Below are 21,003 nucleotides of genomic sequence, written 5' to 3'. Positions count from 1 at the left end.
CCACAGTGGCTTTATCACTCTGTTTTTGGTATGAATGTGTTCTAGATTTAGTTCTTGATAATATTTTTTATATTTGTGTGGTGATTTGCATGCTAGACAAATATTCTAGCATTGCGTTACACTCCTAGCCACAGAATATCTTTATTCTTCAGCAAAGGATATATACATACCTTGAGCTGTTATGGCTTGCCTCTAGACTTTGAATACTTAACTGTATGCTAGGCAAGTATGGTACTACCGAGCTGCACCTCAGCCCAGGGTGGATTTGTTGTTGCTTTCTTTTCTTCAAGATAGATTTTTAAAATACAGACTTCCTACGATGTTATTCTATGCCTGCATGAGGGGGAAATGGAAGCTATAAAACTTATGATCTATGTGGGTTTTTTTTCCGTTATAAATAAGTTTGCATTCTATGAGTGTATTGGCACAGTAATAGGTAGAAAACATTTTTTCTCACATTTTTTTACTAGATATTTTCTTTATTTACATTTCAAATGTTATCCCCATCCTAGTTTCTCCTCTGAAAATCCCCTACCCCTACCCCTGCTCCCCAACCCACCCACTCCCATTCCTGGCCCTGGCATTCCCCTATACTGGGGTATAGAACCTTCACAGGAACAAGGGCCTCTCCTCCCATTGTTGAGGGACTAGGCCATCCTCTGCTACATATGCAGCTAGAGCCACCAGTCCCACCATGTGTTTTCTTTGATTGGTGGTTTAGTCCCTGGGAGCTCTGGGGGTACTGGTTAGTTCATATTGATGTTCCTCCTATGGGGCTGCAGACCCCTTCAGCTACTTGGGTTCTTTCTCTAGCTCCTTCATTGGGGACCCTGTGCCCCATCCAATGGTGTCTGGGTTTGGTGGTTGTTTATGGGATGGATGCCCAAGTGGCGCAGTCTCTAGATAGTCGTTCCTTCAGTCTCTGCTCCAAACTTTGTCTCTGTAACTCCTTCCATGGGTATTTTGTTCCCCTTGTAAGAAGGAGTCTGAGCTTCTGGGCTAATATCCACTTATCAGCGAGTGCATATCACCTGTGTTCTTTTGTGATTGGGTTACCTCACTCAGGATGATATCCTCCAGATCCATCCATTTGCCTAAGAATTTCATAAATTCATTGTTTTTAATAGCTGCATAGTACTCCATTGTGTAAATGTACCACATTTTCTGTATCCATTCCTCTATTGAGGAACATCTTGGTTCTTTCCAACTTCTGGCTATTATAAATAAGGCTGCTATGAATATAGTGAAGCTATGCTGCTATGAACATAGTGAAACATGTTATTACAAGTTGGAGCATCTTCTGGGTATATGCCCAGTAACGGTATTGCTGGATCTTCTGGTAGAACTATGTCCAGTTTTCTGAGGAACCACCAAACTGATTTCCAGAATGGTTGTACCAGCTTGCAGTCCCACCAGCAATGGAGGAGTATTCATCTTTCTCCACATCCTTGCCAGCATCTGCTGTCACCTGAATTTTTTATCTTAGCCATTCTGACTGGTGTGAGGTGGAATCTCAGGGTTGTTTTGGTTTGCATTTCCCTGATGATTAAGGATGTTGAACATTTTTTAGGTGCTTCTCAGCCCTTCGGTATTCCTCAGTTGAGAATTCTTTGTTTAGCTCCATACCCCATTTTTAATAGGATTATTTGGTTTTCTGGAGTTCAACTTCTTGAGTTCTTTAAATATACTGGATATTAGTCCCCCATCGGATGTAAGATTGGTAAAAATCTTTTCCTAATCTGTTGGTTGCCATTTTGTCTTATTGACAGTGTCCGTTGCCTTACAAAAAGAAGCTTTGCAGTTTTATGAGATCCCATTTATCAATTATTGATCTTACAGCACAAGTCATTGCTGTTCTGTTCAGGAATCTTCTCCCTGTGCCCATATCTTCGAGGTGCTTCCCCACTTTCTCCTCTATAGGTTTCAGTGTCTCTGGTTTTATGTGGAGTTCCTTGATCCACTTAGACCTGAGCTTTGTACAAGGAGATAAGAATGGTTCAGTTTGCATTTTTCTACATGCAAACAGCCAGTTGAGCCAGAACCATTTGTTGAAGATGCTGTCTTCTTTCCACTGGATGGTTTTAGCTCCTTTGTCAAAAATCAAGTGACCATAGGTGTGTGAGTTCATTTCTGGGTCTTCAGTTCTATTCCATTCATCTACCTGTCTGTCACTGTACCAGTACCATGCAGTTTTTAATCACAATTGCTCTGCAGTACAGCTTGAGTTTGGGGATGGTGATTCCACCAGTTCTTTTATTGTTGAGAATAGTTTTTGCTATCCTAGGTTTTTTTGTTATTCCATATAATTATAAATTTCTCTAACTCGGTGAAGAATTGAGTTGGAATTTTGATGGGGATTGCATTGAGTCTGTAGATTGCTTTTGATAAGATAGCCATTTTGATTATATTAATCCTGCCCATCCATGAGCATGGGAGATCTTTCCATCTTCTAGATTTTCTTTGATTTCTTTCTTCAGAGACTTGAAGTTCTTATCATACAGATCTTTCACTTCCTTAGTTAGAGTCCAAAGTATTTTATATTGTGACTTTTTTGAAGGGTGTTGTTTCCCTAGTTTCTTTCTCAGCCTGTTTATCCTTTGTGTAGAGAAAAGCCACTGATTTGTTTGAGTTAATTTTACATTCAGCTACTTCACTGAAGTTGTTTATCAGGTTTAGGAGATCTCTGGTGGAATTTTTGGGGTCACTTAAGTACACTATCATATCATCTGCAAATAGTGATTATTTTGGTAGAAAACATTTAACAGGTAAGGATAATAACTTAGACTGAGGCTACAAGTTACAAAGAAATACCCTTTACTGAAAGGTTATAAAATAACTTTTGTTTTAATGTTAAGCTTTATTTACCTAAGTTTGTAATACTTTGATTTGTTTTGCTACATTTTGAGCACTTTATCAGGTAGATTTTAAATTGTCATTCTCTTTGAATATTTCTAAAACTTAGAACTGGGAATCCCGGCTTCTGTGGATCTGGTGAGCAGTGACCCGAGCCATATGGTAGCATCGTTCAGCAAGGGATATACAAGCATCTTTAACATGGAAACACAGCAGCGAATTCTCACATTAGAATCCAATGTCGATTCAAGTATGTATACCAGTTTTCAAAAGTCTCTGTATTAGTTTTTAAACTTAATCAAAAGTATAACTGCCCCAGTCACTGTAAAGACTGCTTGAGTTATAAACTGTTGTAGTGCCTTCGCCCAAGAACACATTTACTTTAAAACAGTTGCTGCTGTTTTTTAACTTCAACACAGGCTCAGCAACCAAACAACAGAAAAACTTCACATGAAGAACTTGTTCCATATGGCCGGTGACATTTTCTGTTGTGTATGGAAATAAAAGACAGGGTATAATAATTAATTTCTTTGAAAATTCTTAAAAAGTACACAACAACAATTGTCAGTATGCTACTTAGAAATTCAAAGTCTGATGATGAATTTTTTCCTGTTAAGTTGCAAAGAAGGAACAAGGAACGATGATGTCTGTACTTAGATTACAGTGATATGAGTAGAGCTCTGTGTGTAGGAGGGACTGAGGGTTAGCTTTGAAGATTACTTGTGTTCAAATGATGACACAACTTCTTTGGTTGGTGTGTGTTTGTTGTGAGATAGGGTCTCACTTGGAATGCCTGGCTGGCCCGGAACTTTGTAGGTGAGCCAGGCTGCTCTTGAACTCACAGAGTTCCTCCTGCCTGTGCACCACCATGCCCAGCTATTAGAACTTTACTAAGGAGCAAACCTGGAGACTTGATGTCATCAGTTTCTCTAAGCCAAGTGTAAGATGGTATCAGTGTGTAGCGGGGTGGAAAAGGGACTTCTGACTTGTCATTACCTGTGGCTGGGGCTTGAGGTTTAGCACAGGTAACTCGCTTTACACCACTGAAGCTGGAGACATAATTGGAAGCTAATTGACTGCAGCCAGACTAAAGTTGAATTGTTTTGTTCTGTTTTGTTTTGTTTTTTTCTGCCTTTGTATGAAAAAAAAAATTACTTTGACTAATTTGAATTGGTTTTCAATTTTTCCTTTTTAGCATCCAGTTCTTCCTGCCAAATAAACAGAGTCATCAGTCATCCCACCCTCCCAATCAGCATCACCGCTCATGAAGACAGGCACATCAAATTCTACGACAACAATACAGGTAAGAGACCAGGCTGTGCTGAAGCAAACCCCACAGCAACAAGGAGCCAAAGCAGCAGTAAGCACCTACTAAAAGTAAGCTAGTTATGGGTGTCTGATGGGAGCATCACAGTCACAGAGAAGTCATCGAGGCACTCTGCAGGCCGTTTCTGTTCATCTCACTCATAGCTACTAAGACTGTACCATATAGCATGGGATGGTTTTTAGTTTGTTCAATAGTAAGCAGAGAGCATATTCTAAAGCCACACACCTAACTGCTGATAGCAATGGTCTGTAACAGTCCATGAGTAGTGATTGTTGACAGAAACTCGTGCAGACGGAGGCTGGTGATCGGTTTTACTTTCAGTTGTTCAGTTATCAAACAGCTGTGCTCTGCTGCTCAATATTAACTAGCTTGATTTAGTGTTGTATGTGAAAATCCTCCAGTCATTTGTTCTGTGTGGTTTTTCATGGTCTGATCTTTTGTGTGTTATAGTAAAATTTGAGTTCTAACTGAGCAGGGCACGGGGCTTTCCCAGTTTTGAGTGGACTGTGTTTCAGCAGTCTATGGAAGTGCACAAAGAGCTGAAGTGGGAAGAACTCGGGGGGGTCTGGCTTTTTAATATAGTCACTTGTCGTGTTTAGTGGCTAACAATTTAATCTTCATAATTCTTTTCTGTGTTATTTTGCCAAAACTCTGGCCATGTTTTCTTTCTCTTCTTTTGACCCTTTGATTTTGAACTTTATGTCCTCAGACAGTCTCATATGAAATTTAACTTGTTTTTATTTTTTGTTATTAACATGACCACGACAGGAAGACAAGACAGGGAGATGTGCTGTTGAACTGTGGAAAGGTTCATCCAAGAAGCGCACAGACAGGGATGACTAGGGAACCAGGGCCGTGTGGGAGTCTGCATATGATTAAGCTGAGGAAAGTCATCAATAAAGAGTAACAATTTCTTCTTCCAAAGGCAAACTGATCCACTCGATGGTGGCCCACCTAGAAGCTGTGACAAGCCTGGCAGTTGACCCAAATGGCCTGTACTTGATGTCTGGCAGTAAGTACACTAGCTATGGATGATGTGTTTGTCCTTACCGTCTCCGTGGTGAGGTAACTGTTCCTTTCACTTTCCTTTCTTTTGCAATAGGTCATGACTGTTCAATACGCTTATGGAATTTAGAAAGTAAGACGTGTATCCAGGAGTTCACAGCTCATCGGAAAAAATTTGAAGAATCGATTCATGATGTAGCATTCCACCCTTCCAAATGCTATATAGCCAGCGCTGGAGCCGATGCCCTGGCTAAGGTCTTTGTATGATGTGGCGCATCAGCTTCACCTTGTAGTTCTTTATAAAAGTCAACTGCACAACAGAGATATGGAAGACCAGGGCAAGAATCTACTCGCCCTGCCCTTTTGTTCTGCTGAGGGAGCGCAGAGAACTCTGTTAAAGTATAGTTTTGCAATTCGTATACTGTTTTCTAAAATTAAGGTTTGTTCAGGTTGCTGCAAGCTCAGCCAAACCTATGAGCCTGAAACTTTGAGATTTCCCTCCAAAGAGGCACTTTTGTTTCTGAAGTTGTTGTCATTCGCTAGGCAGGCCTGAGCGGAACAGGTTTAGCTTCTCCCTTTTAAGTAAACAGGGCATGCTGTCATGGATAGAGTTGAGCGCCGGCCGGGAACGAGTAGAGCGGAAACCTAACTGTACTTCCTGCCACCGGAGACATCTGCTAACCACACTAGGTAGTCAGTTGTACAGCTGTATCTGCTCTACTAACCCCAGTGTGCATAACGACCAGTCAGTGTTCAAGTGAGTTCCTACCCCAGCTGTCCTTTCAGCCGCTCTCATAAAGCACATGACAAAACATTTCACCCGCTAGGAGGAAACGATGCAATAATATGTTAAGTGTATTACTATTCAGAAATGCTAAACAAATACTTAATTTNCAAGCAGATTTCTATATTGTATTACAGTTTTGAAAGTAGATGAGGAAGCATTCGAAAGTTTAACCTTGAAGAACTCACAGTCAAGAGTGGGTAATAGAGTCTGCTNTACTAAAGGTTTTAACTCATCCAGGTTTGAGATCCTGTTTATTTTTAAGGGCAAACANGGCATATTTGTATAATTTGTCTAAAAATTCACCTCATTAATGTGGCATTTATAGTACTAGNGTGATCATTTCATATTGATAAACTTACTTCCTAGTGACTCTGAAAAAAGGGAAAACTATTTATTAGCATCCATTTCCCAACACCTATATAACTGGTTCAAGTGATCCTTGCTGTTTCTTCCCTGCCTTTCACGGTCATGTTGTCTGATGCTTACCATGAACAATTTATAACTGGTATGTCATGTAGTCCAAAGCATGTGGTCACCTCAGGCAGCTGCTTTTGCAGCCACGCCTAATANAGCAGTGCACCCCAGAAAGTCCTCTACTAGTGTCTCAGGAAAGAACTCTGTANAGATCTAGATGGAGACGTTAGTGCCTATGATGTCTACAAAGTTCTTTCTCCCCCTCTCTCCCCATTGCTTAATTGGAACGCACGTTTTAATGAACAGTTGATCAATACTCTCTCTAGAGAAAACCATGTCTTAAAATGCCAGCTCTTACATTTATGTGTGAGCTGTATGTGGTCAGCTTTCGGGAGTCTCAGTATCCTACTGACACACCTAGGGCAGTCTTCACACCCTCTCTGCTTTTGTCCTAAATGACAGAGACCACTATAAATACTAAATTCAAATTAATCTCCACCTTTTTACCAAAATGTGTACACCATAGGCTCTCTGTCTTAAAAATATTATACCCATAGATATTATGACCCATTAAACTAATTCCATTGCCATAGCCATGGCTTTTCTGGTGATCTGNTCTTTGAAGTACTATTCTCATGGTGATGTGGCTAATAATTGACTTCTTAAAAATTTCTGCTCATCTGTCTTTAGAATTCTNCAGTTCAGGCAAACTTTTCTTACATTATAAGACTCGTGTTGAACTTCCCTTATTATTATATAGACATGCTGTAGTATTTAACACAACTACAGTTTATATTTGTGCTTTGGTTAACAAGCAGGCTTAAGAGATTGATTGGTATATGCAAGTGAATTGAGTTACACATAACTACCAAGTNAAGGTCACATTTTCATGTATAGAGTTTTACGCTGTGATAGGTAAATTCTTCCATACTTTGTAAAGTGAACAAAAGGATTCGTTAACATTTGTAGAATATTAGAAGATTCCAGTTGTAAGTGGCATATTTATGATGGCTAAGCACAGTTACTGCTTCAGTTACTTTCCACAGTCTTCAGTGTATGTCTTATTCTTGTCACCAACTCTCCAGAACCCAGTAGAGTCTGCCCTGTTCATTCTGTGCATCGTAATTGAAGTTTTCCTGTTAATGGGTAGGACCCAATCCTAATGTAGGCAAAGTGTAGTACAAATGACAGAACTGTTGAAAGTTGTTTAGGAAGTATGGTTTTTGCCATTGAAGACTGCACATAGAAAGAGAGCCTTCTAAACTAGCCCTGTTTGCTGTCATCTAGAAATGAGCCAACTGTCTTCCAAATGGATGGTAGCGTGTACATGTGTTTGACTCTTCCCATCCTATTGAAAATTCACAAGATGAACAGTTTCAAGATTGAAAACCCTTGAAATACTTTGATGGTTATTTACCACATTGTAAATGTTTTGAGTGAGCTGTTTTGGAATAGTATGAAAATCAGCAGGTAGGTTAGGTCCCTGCCTTACTTTCAGTGCTGTGGACGTGTCTCCGGGAGCTTACAGTGCTTCTCAAAATGCAGCTGTCACTTGGAGCTCATTTGCTACTCAAACCATAGACAAATAAGTGATGGAATGACCTTCAGTATTTTTCTATTGAACAAAGTTACCAATTTTTGCCATTAAACAGATAATTAGTTATGCAAAGTATTTAGCTTTTGTAATCATTTAGTTGTAACTAAAAGGGGGAAATTGAACTGTATGGTATCACTGATAATGAACTTTGTGAGAAATTATTTGTTTATCTGACTTCCATTCCTTCAGTATTCTTGCTATAAATTTCCTTTGGAGATAATGATTCTTTATTTGAAAGATGTCTAAAATGTATGTATATTTTATAAATATATATTATATATATTATAGGGATATATATAATATATAGACGATATCTATCTATCTAAACCATGGGTGCATTTTACTGTTTGTGTCTTCACTTTGGGAGGTAGTATACGCATAAGTTGATGAGTCTGACGAGTGATGTGCTGTTTGCTTTTACAGTATAATATATAGTTCCAAGTGTTTAAATGCTGTATATACTATATTCATTATAGGCTAGCATGCTTGTTTTAAAGACTGTTGTTCTAGTTTATTAAAATCTGAATGTAAGAAAACCTGGCTATTCAAATGTGAATTGAAAAATTCCATTCTCAGAACTGAACTGTTTCCATTGAACATTCAAGCTTTTTGACAAAATGTGTCATCGAGAAGGCAATAGCTAGAAAGTGAGAGGTGCCTTTAAAAAAAACCCTACAAACGCAGCCTTACAGTGAGGGTGAAGACTGAATCTGTGTCAGGGTGGGGGGAAAGAGAGAGTGTGAGAGATGATGATGATGATGGTGTGTGTGTGTGTGTGTGTGTGTGTGTGTGTGTGTGTATGTGTACCAGTCTGTGGAGACCCTGACTGTGATTGTCAGTGTCGTTTAGTGTATCTATTCAACTTCCAGGACTTGAGGGGGCATTTCTGCACAGCCATGCTCCTCAGAGCACTTTGTGTGCTTTACAACAGTTTGGAATGTGAACGCCTAGAAAATTCAGTAAGGAATAAATAGCTGTTTGTTTGTTTTTTTTTTCCAATTAAAATCAATTTCAGGAAACAAATTATTGGTTCCCCAAAATTATGGGATTCTGGTTGATATTGTAATTTTTTACAGCTTGACTTTATAGTGCTTCATGTGTCTCCCCTGTTCACAAGAGTGTGGCATAAAGCTCTTAGATGAGGAATGAACTAGTAAACTTGATTTTAGATGAAACACTTGAACTAACTAAACTCCACCTAACAGTAGTCTTGAAGAATTGAAATGGCCTCTCTCATATCTACCTCACTGTCATTGCCGCCATTCTAAGTAGAACAGCCCTGTCTGGCATTTAAGATGATGGTTGATGCAACTCAAACATCTGTCGGTGCTCGCCCCAGGCTTGGTCGTCTCAGCTGTGCATCACAAGCAGCCTGTAACATGGAGGCTTAGTTTTAGGGGTGGTTTGTTTGTTTTTGTTTTTGTTTTTGTTTTTGCCTGTTTACTTCTTCCTAAGGATGGCTTTAAAATACCATCAGTGTTCCTTTTTGGAGGGAGTTGGTTCCCAGTTGTTATGTCTGCGATATTTTTATCCAAGAGTCGGATTGTTACTGAATTTACCTGAAACTCCAGGCATAGTGGCACACTCTTATGTAATCCTACTACTTGAGAGGTGAAGGCAAGAGAATCAAGATCAAGGTCAAAATCATCTTCAGCTGTATAAGGAGTTCAAGGCCAGCCTGGGCTACCTGAGCCCTTGTCTCAGTACAACAACAAAAAGTAGGATTTTATTTGACTTACTTTATTCTTTGAAAGGTATTTCAACCCTCTTAGGTATATAATTATCACTTTATTGACTTAGAAAATGCCTCTATAAGTATGTTACTACCTTGCTTATATTACAGTGCTTAGGGTGTTTGACACTGGGATTCTGGTGGCATAAAAGTAGTATCTGATGAAGTGTGTGTGTGTGTGTGTGTGTGTGTGTGTGTGTGTGAGAGAGAGAGAGAGAGAGAGAGAGAGAGAGAGAGAGAGAGAGAGAGAATGTGTGAATGAAATGTATTATTTTTTAAGGTCCATTTCAGTGGAAGGTCAGAAAATGAATATCTCTGTTTAGCAGGTAAACAATTTGAATCAGTTTTGCATTTGCCTCTGAAAGCTTTGTAATTGCCCACATCAGGCATGCAGTTAGGTCTCCATGTCCATGGAAGGGACTCCACATTGACCAAGTATTTAACAGAACCTTTACATCAGTTTTATTGTTATGTGTTTAATTTTGAAAAGGTTATGTTAGGCCAAACGAGATCTTTAGATCCCATTCTTCATTCTAACGATGTTTCTGAAGTGGTGCTGAGGATTTTTCTGGATCTTAGCTAGTCAAGCTTTAGATTTCGTTTACCTGGGACCACATGCTCATCATCCCTCTGGTGCAAATTAGGAAGTTCATGTTAACTTAGATTAACTTCAGTGTCTGCCTGGGCTCTTACCAGGCCATGAACCAGTGAGTGCCTTGTTAGTGTAGAGCGATCTTACCCGTTGTCCGTTAGGTCTTTCTGAGAGGGTCTCAGAGACTGGGCTTTGAGTTGGCTGGGCGAGCTGCTGAGATTGGTGATACAGCATTAGGAAGTCTTTGGTCTGCCATGTCCACTCTCCCTGCTTTCTCTTCATCATTTGGCTGGTGTTGGCCCCTTGTGAGAAAACAAACAGAGCCTCCTTCACACTATTTTTATTTCCATTTAAGGTGTGTCCCCCATTCCCACCCCAGCTGTCTGACCCAATGCCTGTTTGAGGAAGAGCCACTTCTTTGTAATTTGAAAATCTACCACTTATTTTATGTCTTCTCAATATCAGTTTCCTGGAGCGGATCTCAGGGTATCATCAGTTCAGATTCCTAAATAACTCTTTCTCTTCAATCCAAACCCCAACTGGTGAGCCCTGGGCCAGATTGCTTGATATCAGGTATCTTAAACTTCAGTTATAATATCAATTAATGTAAATCCAAATGCAAATTTGTGTGGTGCAAGAAGTTTCTTTTGTAAATTCAGGGTATGGATAAGCTAATAATGATATCCAGTTCTGGTGGCTCTAAGTGTATTATTTGTTTTTAAATAAAGTGTACAAATACAGTTTGTGTGCTCCTAGGTGTGTCGTGACTTGGACTGTGTGAACTTTGCAGTGAATCAGTTAAAATATGTTAATACCCGAGGCTTTTGTTAGAGGGCTTATAGAAGGATGCAGAGAAACTAAAGAGTACTAGACAAAGTGGTCACACGTGCGAAGTAACAGAATATTCTCAGGTACACACTGTGAGAAGAGAGGAAAAACTCATCGTTACGAAACACTTCGGACCTGCAGAAAGCCAGTATAATTCAAATACCTCATGAGATTAGTTCAGTTCTACCCTCAGGGACCTGTGACATGTATACTTACCTAATATTTCATATTTCCAAGTGTTGAGATAATTGTTTTAAATTGTAGACACATGTAAATTTAATGTTCTTCCCCCTTTGTTGGGCTGCTTACCAACCAGGAATCATTTATATCCTCTGACCCACAAGCCCACATTCCTTTTCAAGAGCGTTGCCTGTCCAGGACTCAGATGTCTTTGTTACAATCTGAATTCACAATACAAAATGGAATCTAAGAGAGGCCTCTTCCAGCACCATCGAGTCTGTTTTGTTATATATTGGCATGGTAATGGGGGGATATATCTGTGGTGTGTACATATCTATTCAGTACTGTCAGAAATCCCCATTTATCTTTTTAAATAGGAACATGATTTGCTGAGACATGATTTGCTGGAGTCATTTTGGAATAATCTACCTTGGAAGGTCAAGGGTTATGGGGGAATTGCTGAAAAAACTGGAGTCAGTCTAGAGTCAGAGTAACAGTAGGACCTTGTACCGGCTAGTTTTGTGTCAACTTGACACAGCTGGAGTTATCACAGAGAAAGGAGCTTCAGTTGAGGAAATGCCTCCATGAGATCCAGCTGTAAGACCTTTTCTCAACTAGTGATCAAGAGGGAAAGGCCCCTTGTGGATGGAACCATCCCTGGGCTGGTAGTCTTGGGTTCTATAAGAGATCAAGCTGAGCAAGCCAGGGGAGGCAAGCCAGTAAAGAACATCCATCCATGGCCTCTGCATCAGCTCCTGCTTCCTGACCTGCTTGAGTTCTAGTCCTGACATCCTTTGGTGATTAACAACAATGTGGAAAATGTAAGCTGAATAAACCTTTTCCTCCTCAACTTGCTTCTTGGTCATGATGTTTGTGCAGGAATAAAAACCCTGACTAAGACAGACCTGTACTGGGTTTCCTAAGACCACTGAGGTTTTGAGAGATCCCAACTCTGTCCTGAACTTAAGGTATTCTCAGACACTCCCGGGAGTCTGGTGTTCCCTTTAATGCCAATGCTATAATCACGGAGCATGACTCTCTGCTTGTAAATGTCTCAGTTTCCATGTGCTAGGACACTCATTTTGCTAAAGCAACACTGCACGAGGCTCTGAAAATTTTGAATCCTTATTTTTCTGGGGCAGTTTTTTTTTGGGGGGGGGGTGATAATGGTATTTTTTATATGTTTTTTAGTGCTAGGCTTTAAACTTAAATCAGTGTTTCATGTGTACTAATCCAGCACTGTCACTGAGCTCTATCTTTTAAGACTTCAGAACCTTAACCTAACTCCACTAAAATAGAACAATGTAGAAGCCCACAAAGTCCTAAAGCTGGTGGTGTCTTCCATTGATTCTAGATTAATTAAAGGTCATGGTAGCTGTAGTTAGGCCTGAATAAAGATCTGCTGGTGTTTGTGAGAACAGTGTGCAGTATCCTCATAGGAAAGGCCTGGTTCACAGACAGTTCTTTTCCTTAGTTGGCTTTAGTCATTCAGCTTCTATAGAGAGTGGTCCAGATGGTCACCCCACCTTAGCCCAATGACGGAACGAGCTCACAGCAAGATATGTGTACACAGGACTCAGAATGCTCTCCGTGTCACAGCGTTTGTGTTCCACGTTCCCAATCTCAAATATTTAAGGAAATAGGCAGCCAGATATTTATGTAACAGCATCATCAAATTAAGGATCATGTTTCTCACCCCCGAGTGAGAAAGTTCCCAGAGAGCAAACGTGTGTACCCCTTATGAGTTAGAGGAAGGCAGCTTGTGCCCTTGCAGGCAGTGCGTGGAATCCTGACACATACTGTCATCTTTCTCCTTCCTGTCTGAGTGGAACCAAGCAAGTGACTTTTCTCATACAGAAACAGACTTGAATTCCAGCTAAAACAATTTCAGCAGCAGTTTGTTTGCAGAGTAACTTAGAAGACAACAGGAAGAACAGAACTGCCACACCAAGAAAGAAAAAACGGCCAAGCCTGTGGCCTGGGCATTGTAGCTTCTAGCCCTTCCCCCCACCCCCCAACAGGGTTTCTCTGTGTAGCCCTGGCTGTTCTGGATCTCTGTAGACCAGGCTGGCCTCGAACTCAGAAATCCGCCTGCCTCTGCCTCCCAAGTGCTGGGATTAAAGGCGTGCGTCACCACGCCCAGCTTTTTCTAGTCCTTTTTTTTTTTTTTTTTTTTTTTTTAGATTTATTTATTTATTATATGTAAGCATACTGTAGTTGTCTTCAGACACTCCAGAAGAGGGCATCAGATCTTGTTACAGGTGGTTATGAGCCACCATGTGGTTGCTGGGATTTGAACTCCGGACCTTTGGAAGAGCAGTCGGGTACTCTTATCCACTGAGCCATCTCACCAGCCCCTCTAGTCCTTCTTAAAGGCTGAAAGATGATCTCATCTCAAAAAATCAAAGGCTCTGATTTTGTCTTAATATTGGTTCTATTTAGTTTTTCCTTTTTTTTTTTTGAATTACACCAAGTGTTCCAAAACCTTCTGACTAGTAAAGTACCAGTCATGTGGGTACTGGGATTCAAACCTGGGTCCCATGGAAGAGCAGCAAGTCCTCTTAGCTCCAAGTCATCTTCCAGGCTCTGTCTCCCCCAGTTTACACTTGTGCATATTTATGAAGCACAATGTGGAGTTTTGATTCATGTGCACATCCAAAAGTTATCAACTCGGTAATTACATACCTGTCACCTTAAACTTAATTGTACATAGTGAATACTTTCATTTGAAATACATTATTGTTAATTCACCCTGCTGTTCTTTAGAAACACCAGAATTTCTTACCTCTATTGGTGTCTGATAGCAACTATGAGGTCTTCAATTGAGGTACTTCCGTTTTTTGTTTTTTGTTTTTTTTTTTTTTTCTGCATAGGTGTGATAGTGCAGTGCCTGTATTTATACCTGACGAATCTTCTGACATGGCCTTTAGCCTGCATGTGCTGTCGCAGATGGCAGGATTTCCTGCCTCCTTAGTGACTAGATAGCATCCCATTGTGTTGGCAAGGATGTAGAGAAAGAAGAAATAAATGAAATTTCATTACTATTAGTGGGATTAAGCGTAAAACCCTTGTGCATTAATTTAAACAAAGCAAAAAGCAAAGCTGGTTTTTTTCCAGGCATGGTTTCTCTGTGTAGCCTTGGCTGTCCTGGAACTCACTCTGAAGACCAGGCTGGCCTCAAACTCAGAAATCCACCTGCCTCTGCCTCCCGCCTCTCAAGTGCTAGGATTAAAGGTGTGCACCACCACCGCCCATCCAGTGTTTAGTTTTATATTTGAATTTGATTATGGTCCCAAGCAGTGTTGTGCCAGTATGTAGTTTATACACACTTTTGTCTCTGCTGATGAGCACATTGCATTTTTATTTTATGTTTCTTAGAATTTACTTTGACAGTACAAAGATTAACAAAAAATTGGTGGTAAAATTTATGCATCGTCTTTAGAAAGCATTCAGAACTTTCTACAGCACTGTAAGTACCCATCATGACAGTATTTAGCACAATGTCTTGGTTCTCCTCTGTCCTCAGCTCACATTTTGTATGTTACAAGCTGCTCACCTAACAAGATAAACAAGGATTTGCTTCTGTCTCTAAGTTCTTTAGAGCATGGGCCATATTTGTTTCCTTGTATTTCCCCTTTGCACTTCGCTTGGTGACATATCTACAAAGGATTCAGAGATTTGTTGGCTAGATAAGTAAAGAACCCATTTCCAAATTCCAAATCTGTATTAATCATCAAAACCCTTTAGGGCTAGAGAGAAAGTTCAGAAGAACACTTGCCACTCCTGCAAAGGACCCTAGTGTGATTCTCAGCACCCATCTCACCCAGTCAAAACCACCTGTCCAGCTCAAGGACAGTCTCTGGCCACATAAAGGCCCATGGACATAATTTCAAGACAAACGGTGGGAGATGGGGTAGCTGGGAAAATGGCTCATCCTGTAAGGTGCTTACCCTGCAAGCCGGGGGAACTGAATTCCATCGCCAAACCCACATATTCAATGTTAGCATGCAGTTTGGGGAGGCAGAGACAAGGGCATGGGGATGGGGAAGCTTGCTGGCAGCCATTCTATAACTGGCAAACTCTAGCCCAGTGAGAAACCCTGTTCTAAGATAGCTCTTAAGGAACAGCAGCTGGGGCTGGCCCTTCCACATGGATGGGCATAGATACATACATACCCTGCCAGTCATGCGATAGCACTCAAATGTATTTAAGTATATGGGTGTGACCCTCAGATTGAGGTCTGTGCCCTGACTTGGGAAGAATTTGGATCTTAACTCCCAAGTAACAACAGAGTACTCAAAGCCGCTCCCTCTCTCTACCTTCTTCCTCATCCTGTCCATCTTGGGCTAAACCATGCACATGGGAAAGGAGTTGTCTCTAACCGTGTTGAGGACATCCCTTCATTCCATACTCCCCTGTAGTTATGTGCCTGCTGTATGCCATCCTGGGAAGCCTGACAGTGACCAGGCAAAATCTTTACCCGACACACCATGCATTCCTGCCAGAGACACAAGTAATGAATACAACACATGGAATATGGAGCTGGGATGGTGGCTTAGAGGTTGAGAGCACTGGATGCTCTTCCAGAGGTCCTAAGTTCAATTCCCATCAACCACGTGGTGGCTCACGACCATCTGTAATGGGATCTGATGCCTCTTCTGGCATGCAGGCATATATGCAGACAGAACACTGTACATAATAAATCTTTTTTAAAAAAAACATGGAATATTACAGGTAAGTGCTGGAGGAAAGGAAGTCACATTTGATGTATCTCTGACTAAATTATTTGGACACAAATAGTCCAAATAATTAATACAAACTATTAAATGGATGTTTGTTTAAAGATGTACACTCAAAATTAGACCTCTTCCGCCGTGCCCCTTTACTCCTGCCTTCCTGATAGGGCTCTAGCAGTTCATCCACATGTGTGTGCATCTGCATGCATTGACTTAGCCTGTGTGTTCTCTGCACTCTGCCTTTTCTAACTTCCTGTACATAATGAGCATTTTAAAGCCTATACATACATGGATCACTTCTAAATTTCTTTTTGTTGTTATTTGCTTATTTAATTTCTTTGCTTTTATTAAAAAGACAGGTTCTCAATAGTAGCCGTGGCTGTCCTGGAACTCACTGTGTAGAGCAGGCTAAACTCCAATTCACAGAGCTCCTCCTGCCTCTTTCCCAAATGCTGGGATTAAAGGTGTGTGCTATTATGTCCAACTCTAACTCTCTTAACATACATGAGCAACCTTTTATAAGTAAAGTGCAAAGATCTTTTGGTAAGTCAGTATGCTTTAAGTAAATGAAATCAAGTATTCTATGCATCTCACTTTTTTTTTTTTATCCAATAACAGGTGAGAATCCTTTTACGCCTCACAGTTTTTCATTCTTTTAATGACTGTCTTATTCTATGGTGTTGACATACTATCATTTATTAACCCTCTTCCTATATTGGTGGATAATCGCCTTGTTAGATTTACTGCTATAATAAACATTCCTGTGTGTATATTTGTGATTTTGATGGCTTTATTTCTATGAAGAGGTTCCCTGGAGTGCAATGGTGTACAGAGGATGTATGTACTTATTTTTTTCCAATCATGTTGACAGATTGTGCCCAAAAGAGACTAGAATAAGATATTTCTATCAGCAAGTGTGTAGAAGCACTTCTTTATACCCACTGGCAAGAGATGGTATAGCAGGGAGGGGGGTGTGTGTGTGTGTGAGAGAGAGAGAGAGAGAGAGAGAGAGAGAGAGAGAGAGAGAGAGAGAGAGAGAGAGACTGACTAGTAGCAGTAGTAGTTTTCTTTGTTAATTTCCAGTTAACTGACTTCTATATCTCTGGACATCGTCTCTTGAGTTTATTGATGGTTTGAATTGCCTCATATGAATAGTGACTTGTACAAAAATTACCACAAATTTAATAGCTTAAACATCCATTTATTGTGTCATCTCAGTATGTTATGATTCCAAGCTGACTCCAGTGGATTCTCAGTTCAGGGCCAGAGAGGACTGAAGAGGCATCCTCAGAAGCCTTCGCCTGAGTCTCTCAGAGTTCTCTCAGAGTTGTGGGAGGGTCCGAATCTCCTCACTGGACATCAGTTGCCATGCTTGCTGTCCTTGTGGGGTTTTCTCAGTGTCCGCTCCCCGTCCTCTGACATCGCTGTCTCTGTTCTGCTGGGCTTTAAAGGCACCTGTGATTGTTGGGCGCACTCCCAAGTCTCTGGGAAGGTCAGCTGATGAACCTCAGCTTTGTCCCTCTGCCTCTGAGGCCTCTGCGTCACAGGAGCAGCGGCAGGGCTGATTCCTTGCCTGATTCCCACCACAGCCAAAGTTCATGGCTACGGTTTTGCAGTTATTTTTCCTTTTGTGTTTCTAACCAAGTTTCTGCTCTGATGGTGTATTTATTTAACTGACTTACAAATGCTAATTTTAAATATTTTCTAATGTTTCCCATGTTGGAAATACATTAATACCCTTGCCTCTTGATCACATACAAGGACCCTTTTCTTAGGAAACGTAGCCATTTGGATTTCACTTCAAGCTCTGTTGCACTTTCAAAGTCGTATCTCGCATCTCAAATTTTTTTCCCAGTAATCTAATTTATGAACAAAAAATGTTGGCCTTGTTTCTAACATCTCTTTAAATTTTTAAGTTCTTTCATTTTATGTAAATATCCTTTTGCATGTTTTTCTCCCAGCATGTGATACTTCTATTGATATTTATACCCTCTTGGCATTCAAAACTTTATACTAGTGTATGAATATGTATACATATACATATATATGTTTCCAAAACAGGATCCCATAGCCTTGGCTGTCCTGGAATTCACTCTGTATACCAGGCTGGCCTTGAACTCACAGAGCTACACCTGCCTCTGAGTTCCGGGTGCTGGGATTAAAAGCATGCACCAACACCGCCCTGTAGGATATGAGTATATTATTTTATGAAATGTACACATTTTGAAAAAAGTCTATAAAAAATTAAAACGTATTCACTCCTTTATTTATGTGCGTGTGTCTCAGCTTTTCTGTGGAGGTCAGGGTATAACTTTTAGGGGTCCATTCTCTTCTTCTGGGGATTGAGCTTGGGTCACCAGGCTTGGCAAGTACTGAGCCCTTTCACTGGCCCCACACTTGGAAGAAGTTTGTACACCTAAGTCCATCATCTCATGTCCCATCCAAAGAATGACCCCCCTTTGGGGGAGTTGGGTTTAAGCTTTTTGTTTTCTACATTTATTAATATAAATATTTAAGTTTTCATTTTAAATTACATGTGTGTTGTGGGAGAGGTGATATGCTTAGGGCCAGAACTGTCTACCTACAGCTGGAATTACTGGCAGTTGTTAGCTTTCCAGCGTGGGTGAGGAGAAACAAATTCTAGTGACCCCAAAAGATGGTCATACTGAGCCATCTCTCCAACTCCCCACAGTAAATTGTGAACTTCATTTAAACTTTATAAAGAAGGAAAGTAGTTTTTCTGTTTGTTCCACATTGTGGATCCAGGACCCCCTTATTAAATAAGGTTTTCTCAATTAAAATGCTAGCATGGTGAAGCTTTTATATAAAATGGCATTTCTCCGTGTGCTGCTATTTTTACTTTTATGTCTCTTTGTAGATGGCAGCAAATGGATCTAATTACAGTAGCTTTATATTTATTTACAGTGGTTTATAGTATAGCACAGCATAGCTTACCCCACATTTTACACCTCTGTTCTCAGTATGTTTTTGCATATTCTTAGGAATTTGAAATTTGTTATTTACTCCAATTTTATCTTATTAGTGGTTGAAACTATTTTGGAAATTTTGATATGATACCATTTTTTCAGCTAAGAAACACATTTTGCTTCTATCTTATTAATAACTTTAATAAGATTTGAGTTTTTTTTTTTAAATGACTATTCATGCTTTTATTAGTCGGTATGATGAATGAATTTCCCCATTTCTATTTTTAAGGTTTTATAACACAACAATTGTTTCTACATAAATATATATTGTTTAGAATAACCATAAATATTAAATTTTATTAGTTCTAGTAGTTTTTTTTCTAGAGTACCTTGGGGATTTAGAAATAATACTTGATAAAATTGCTCTGCTATTTTTCGATGTTTGACTGGTTTCCTTAACTGAAATCTTAATTGCCTGGGACTCCCATCTGGTGTTAAGAAATGATGACGGGAGGACCCATCTGCTCCCAACTCCAGTGGAGCGGCTTCAGGGCGCTGCATTGTGAATGTCCATGCTGTTAGCCATTCACTCATCTGTAAAGTATTCACGAAGATAGCTCCAGCTTTATTCAGACTAGCTGCTGAATCTCATCACATGCCTCCTCCTCAGCATCTTCTGATATGGTCATCAGTTACATCCCTGCAGAAGTTGCAGCGTGGGGCTGAAGCGGTGGCTCAGACTGCTCTTGCAGAAGACCCAAGTCGGGTTTGCAGCACCCACATGTTCGCTGCTCACAGTGCTTGTTGTAACCCCAGCTCCAGGGAATCTGCTGCCTCCTGAGGCACCTGGGTTCACGCGCTTGCACCTACACACAAACACATGCAATTAAAAGTAAAATTCTTAAAGACTGGCCAGCTGGACTATATACATGTAAAGTTCTGACTCTTCAGCACCCCTTGGAATAAAGCCCACTGGAGCACAAAGAGATGCCTTTTTTTTTAAAAAAAAAAAAAACTGTTTTAGTTGTTAATCTTTTAGTTACAACTTCAAAACTTTTCTCAGATTTGCTTTACATATATAAGTGTTTTTGCCTGCATGTGCACCAAGTGCAGGCCTGGTGTGTGCTCAGAAGCATCAGATCCCTGGAATGGGAGCTAAGGATGGCAGTAAGCATGCATGTGGGTGCTGGGAACTGAACACAGATCTACAAGAGCAACAAGTGCTCTTAACCTTACAGCCAGCTCTACAGTCCCTTGGGTTTTAATATCCATATTCATGAGTTACATTAGCTTGGCATTTCCTGAGGACAGGAGATATTGTCAGTGTAATACCCATTCTACAGGTCCTGGTTCTATTCTGAGATTCACTCCTCTCCCCTCTTTCTCACCTCCTCCCCTGCCCAATTTTAATAGGAGTAACCAGAGGGTTTAAACATACAGAAAACCATTTGGCATGATCAACTAAAGCTTCCATAGTCACAAATGGAATCTAGAAATCTGCTTCTGGTGTGCACCCTATAAAAAAGCATACATGCATTTACTAGGAGAGATGTTATGAAATGGCACCAGTCTTTAGCTCAAGCCAAAGACTGCTCACATGTCCATCTTTAGAATGGGCAATAACACCTCTGTTCGACATGAAATACCCAGCAGCAAGAATGAACAATGCCTGTTTATGGGAATAGTGGTGCATCTATCTCACAATCAACATCAAGCAGGAGAAGAAACACACTGGATACTTCTGCTTCTAGAAGGACTGAAGTGCACAAGATGTGCTGCAGCTGTGAATCCTGAGGTCTGTCCAGGCAGTGTCAGCATCTGGGGAGGAGATAACTGGGGTGAGACTTTGCCTCTTCCTCCAGGAAGAACCTGGGGCGGAGGGGAAATGCCTCGCCCTTCCCTAGATGCTGGGAGCAGTCTGCTTCCAGAACCAAAGAAAACCAAGCGTTCTTCAGTGAGGACAGCATCCCCGAGCTTCTGGATCCTTCCAGGAAAGTTCTTTTTAATTAGTGATTTGGCAGTGCT

General features: G+C 40.5%; 1 protein-coding gene across 2 annotated transcripts in view; it reads left to right on the top strand.

Moving 5' to 3' along the window:
• Strn (striatin) overlaps positions 1–11,482 on the top strand; it is an 89,915-nt gene extending 78,433 nt beyond the window's left edge. Inside the window, exons 16-19 of one of the 2 annotated variants that reach the window (XM_029531240.1) lie at positions 2,963–3,103; positions 4,049–4,156; positions 5,106–5,192; positions 5,283–11,482. In XM_029531240.1, coding sequence (XP_029387100.1) covers positions 2,963–3,103; positions 4,049–4,156; positions 5,106–5,192; positions 5,283–5,452 — 506 coding nt within the window. In that variant the 3' untranslated portion in view covers positions 5,453–11,482. The remainder of the gene's footprint in view (positions 1–2,962; positions 3,104–4,048; positions 4,157–5,105; positions 5,193–5,282) is intronic. The other variant, XM_021217517.2, reaches the window with a different exon arrangement.
• The last annotated feature ends 9,521 nt before the right edge of the window (positions 11,483–21,003 follow it).

Source organism: Mus pahari, chromosome 18 (assembly GCF_900095145.1).
Source record: "Mus pahari chromosome 18, PAHARI_EIJ_v1.1, whole genome shotgun sequence".
Lineage (NCBI taxonomy): Eukaryota > Metazoa > Chordata > Mammalia > Rodentia > Muridae > Mus > Mus pahari.
This window is presented reverse-complemented; position numbering and strand designations above follow the sequence as displayed.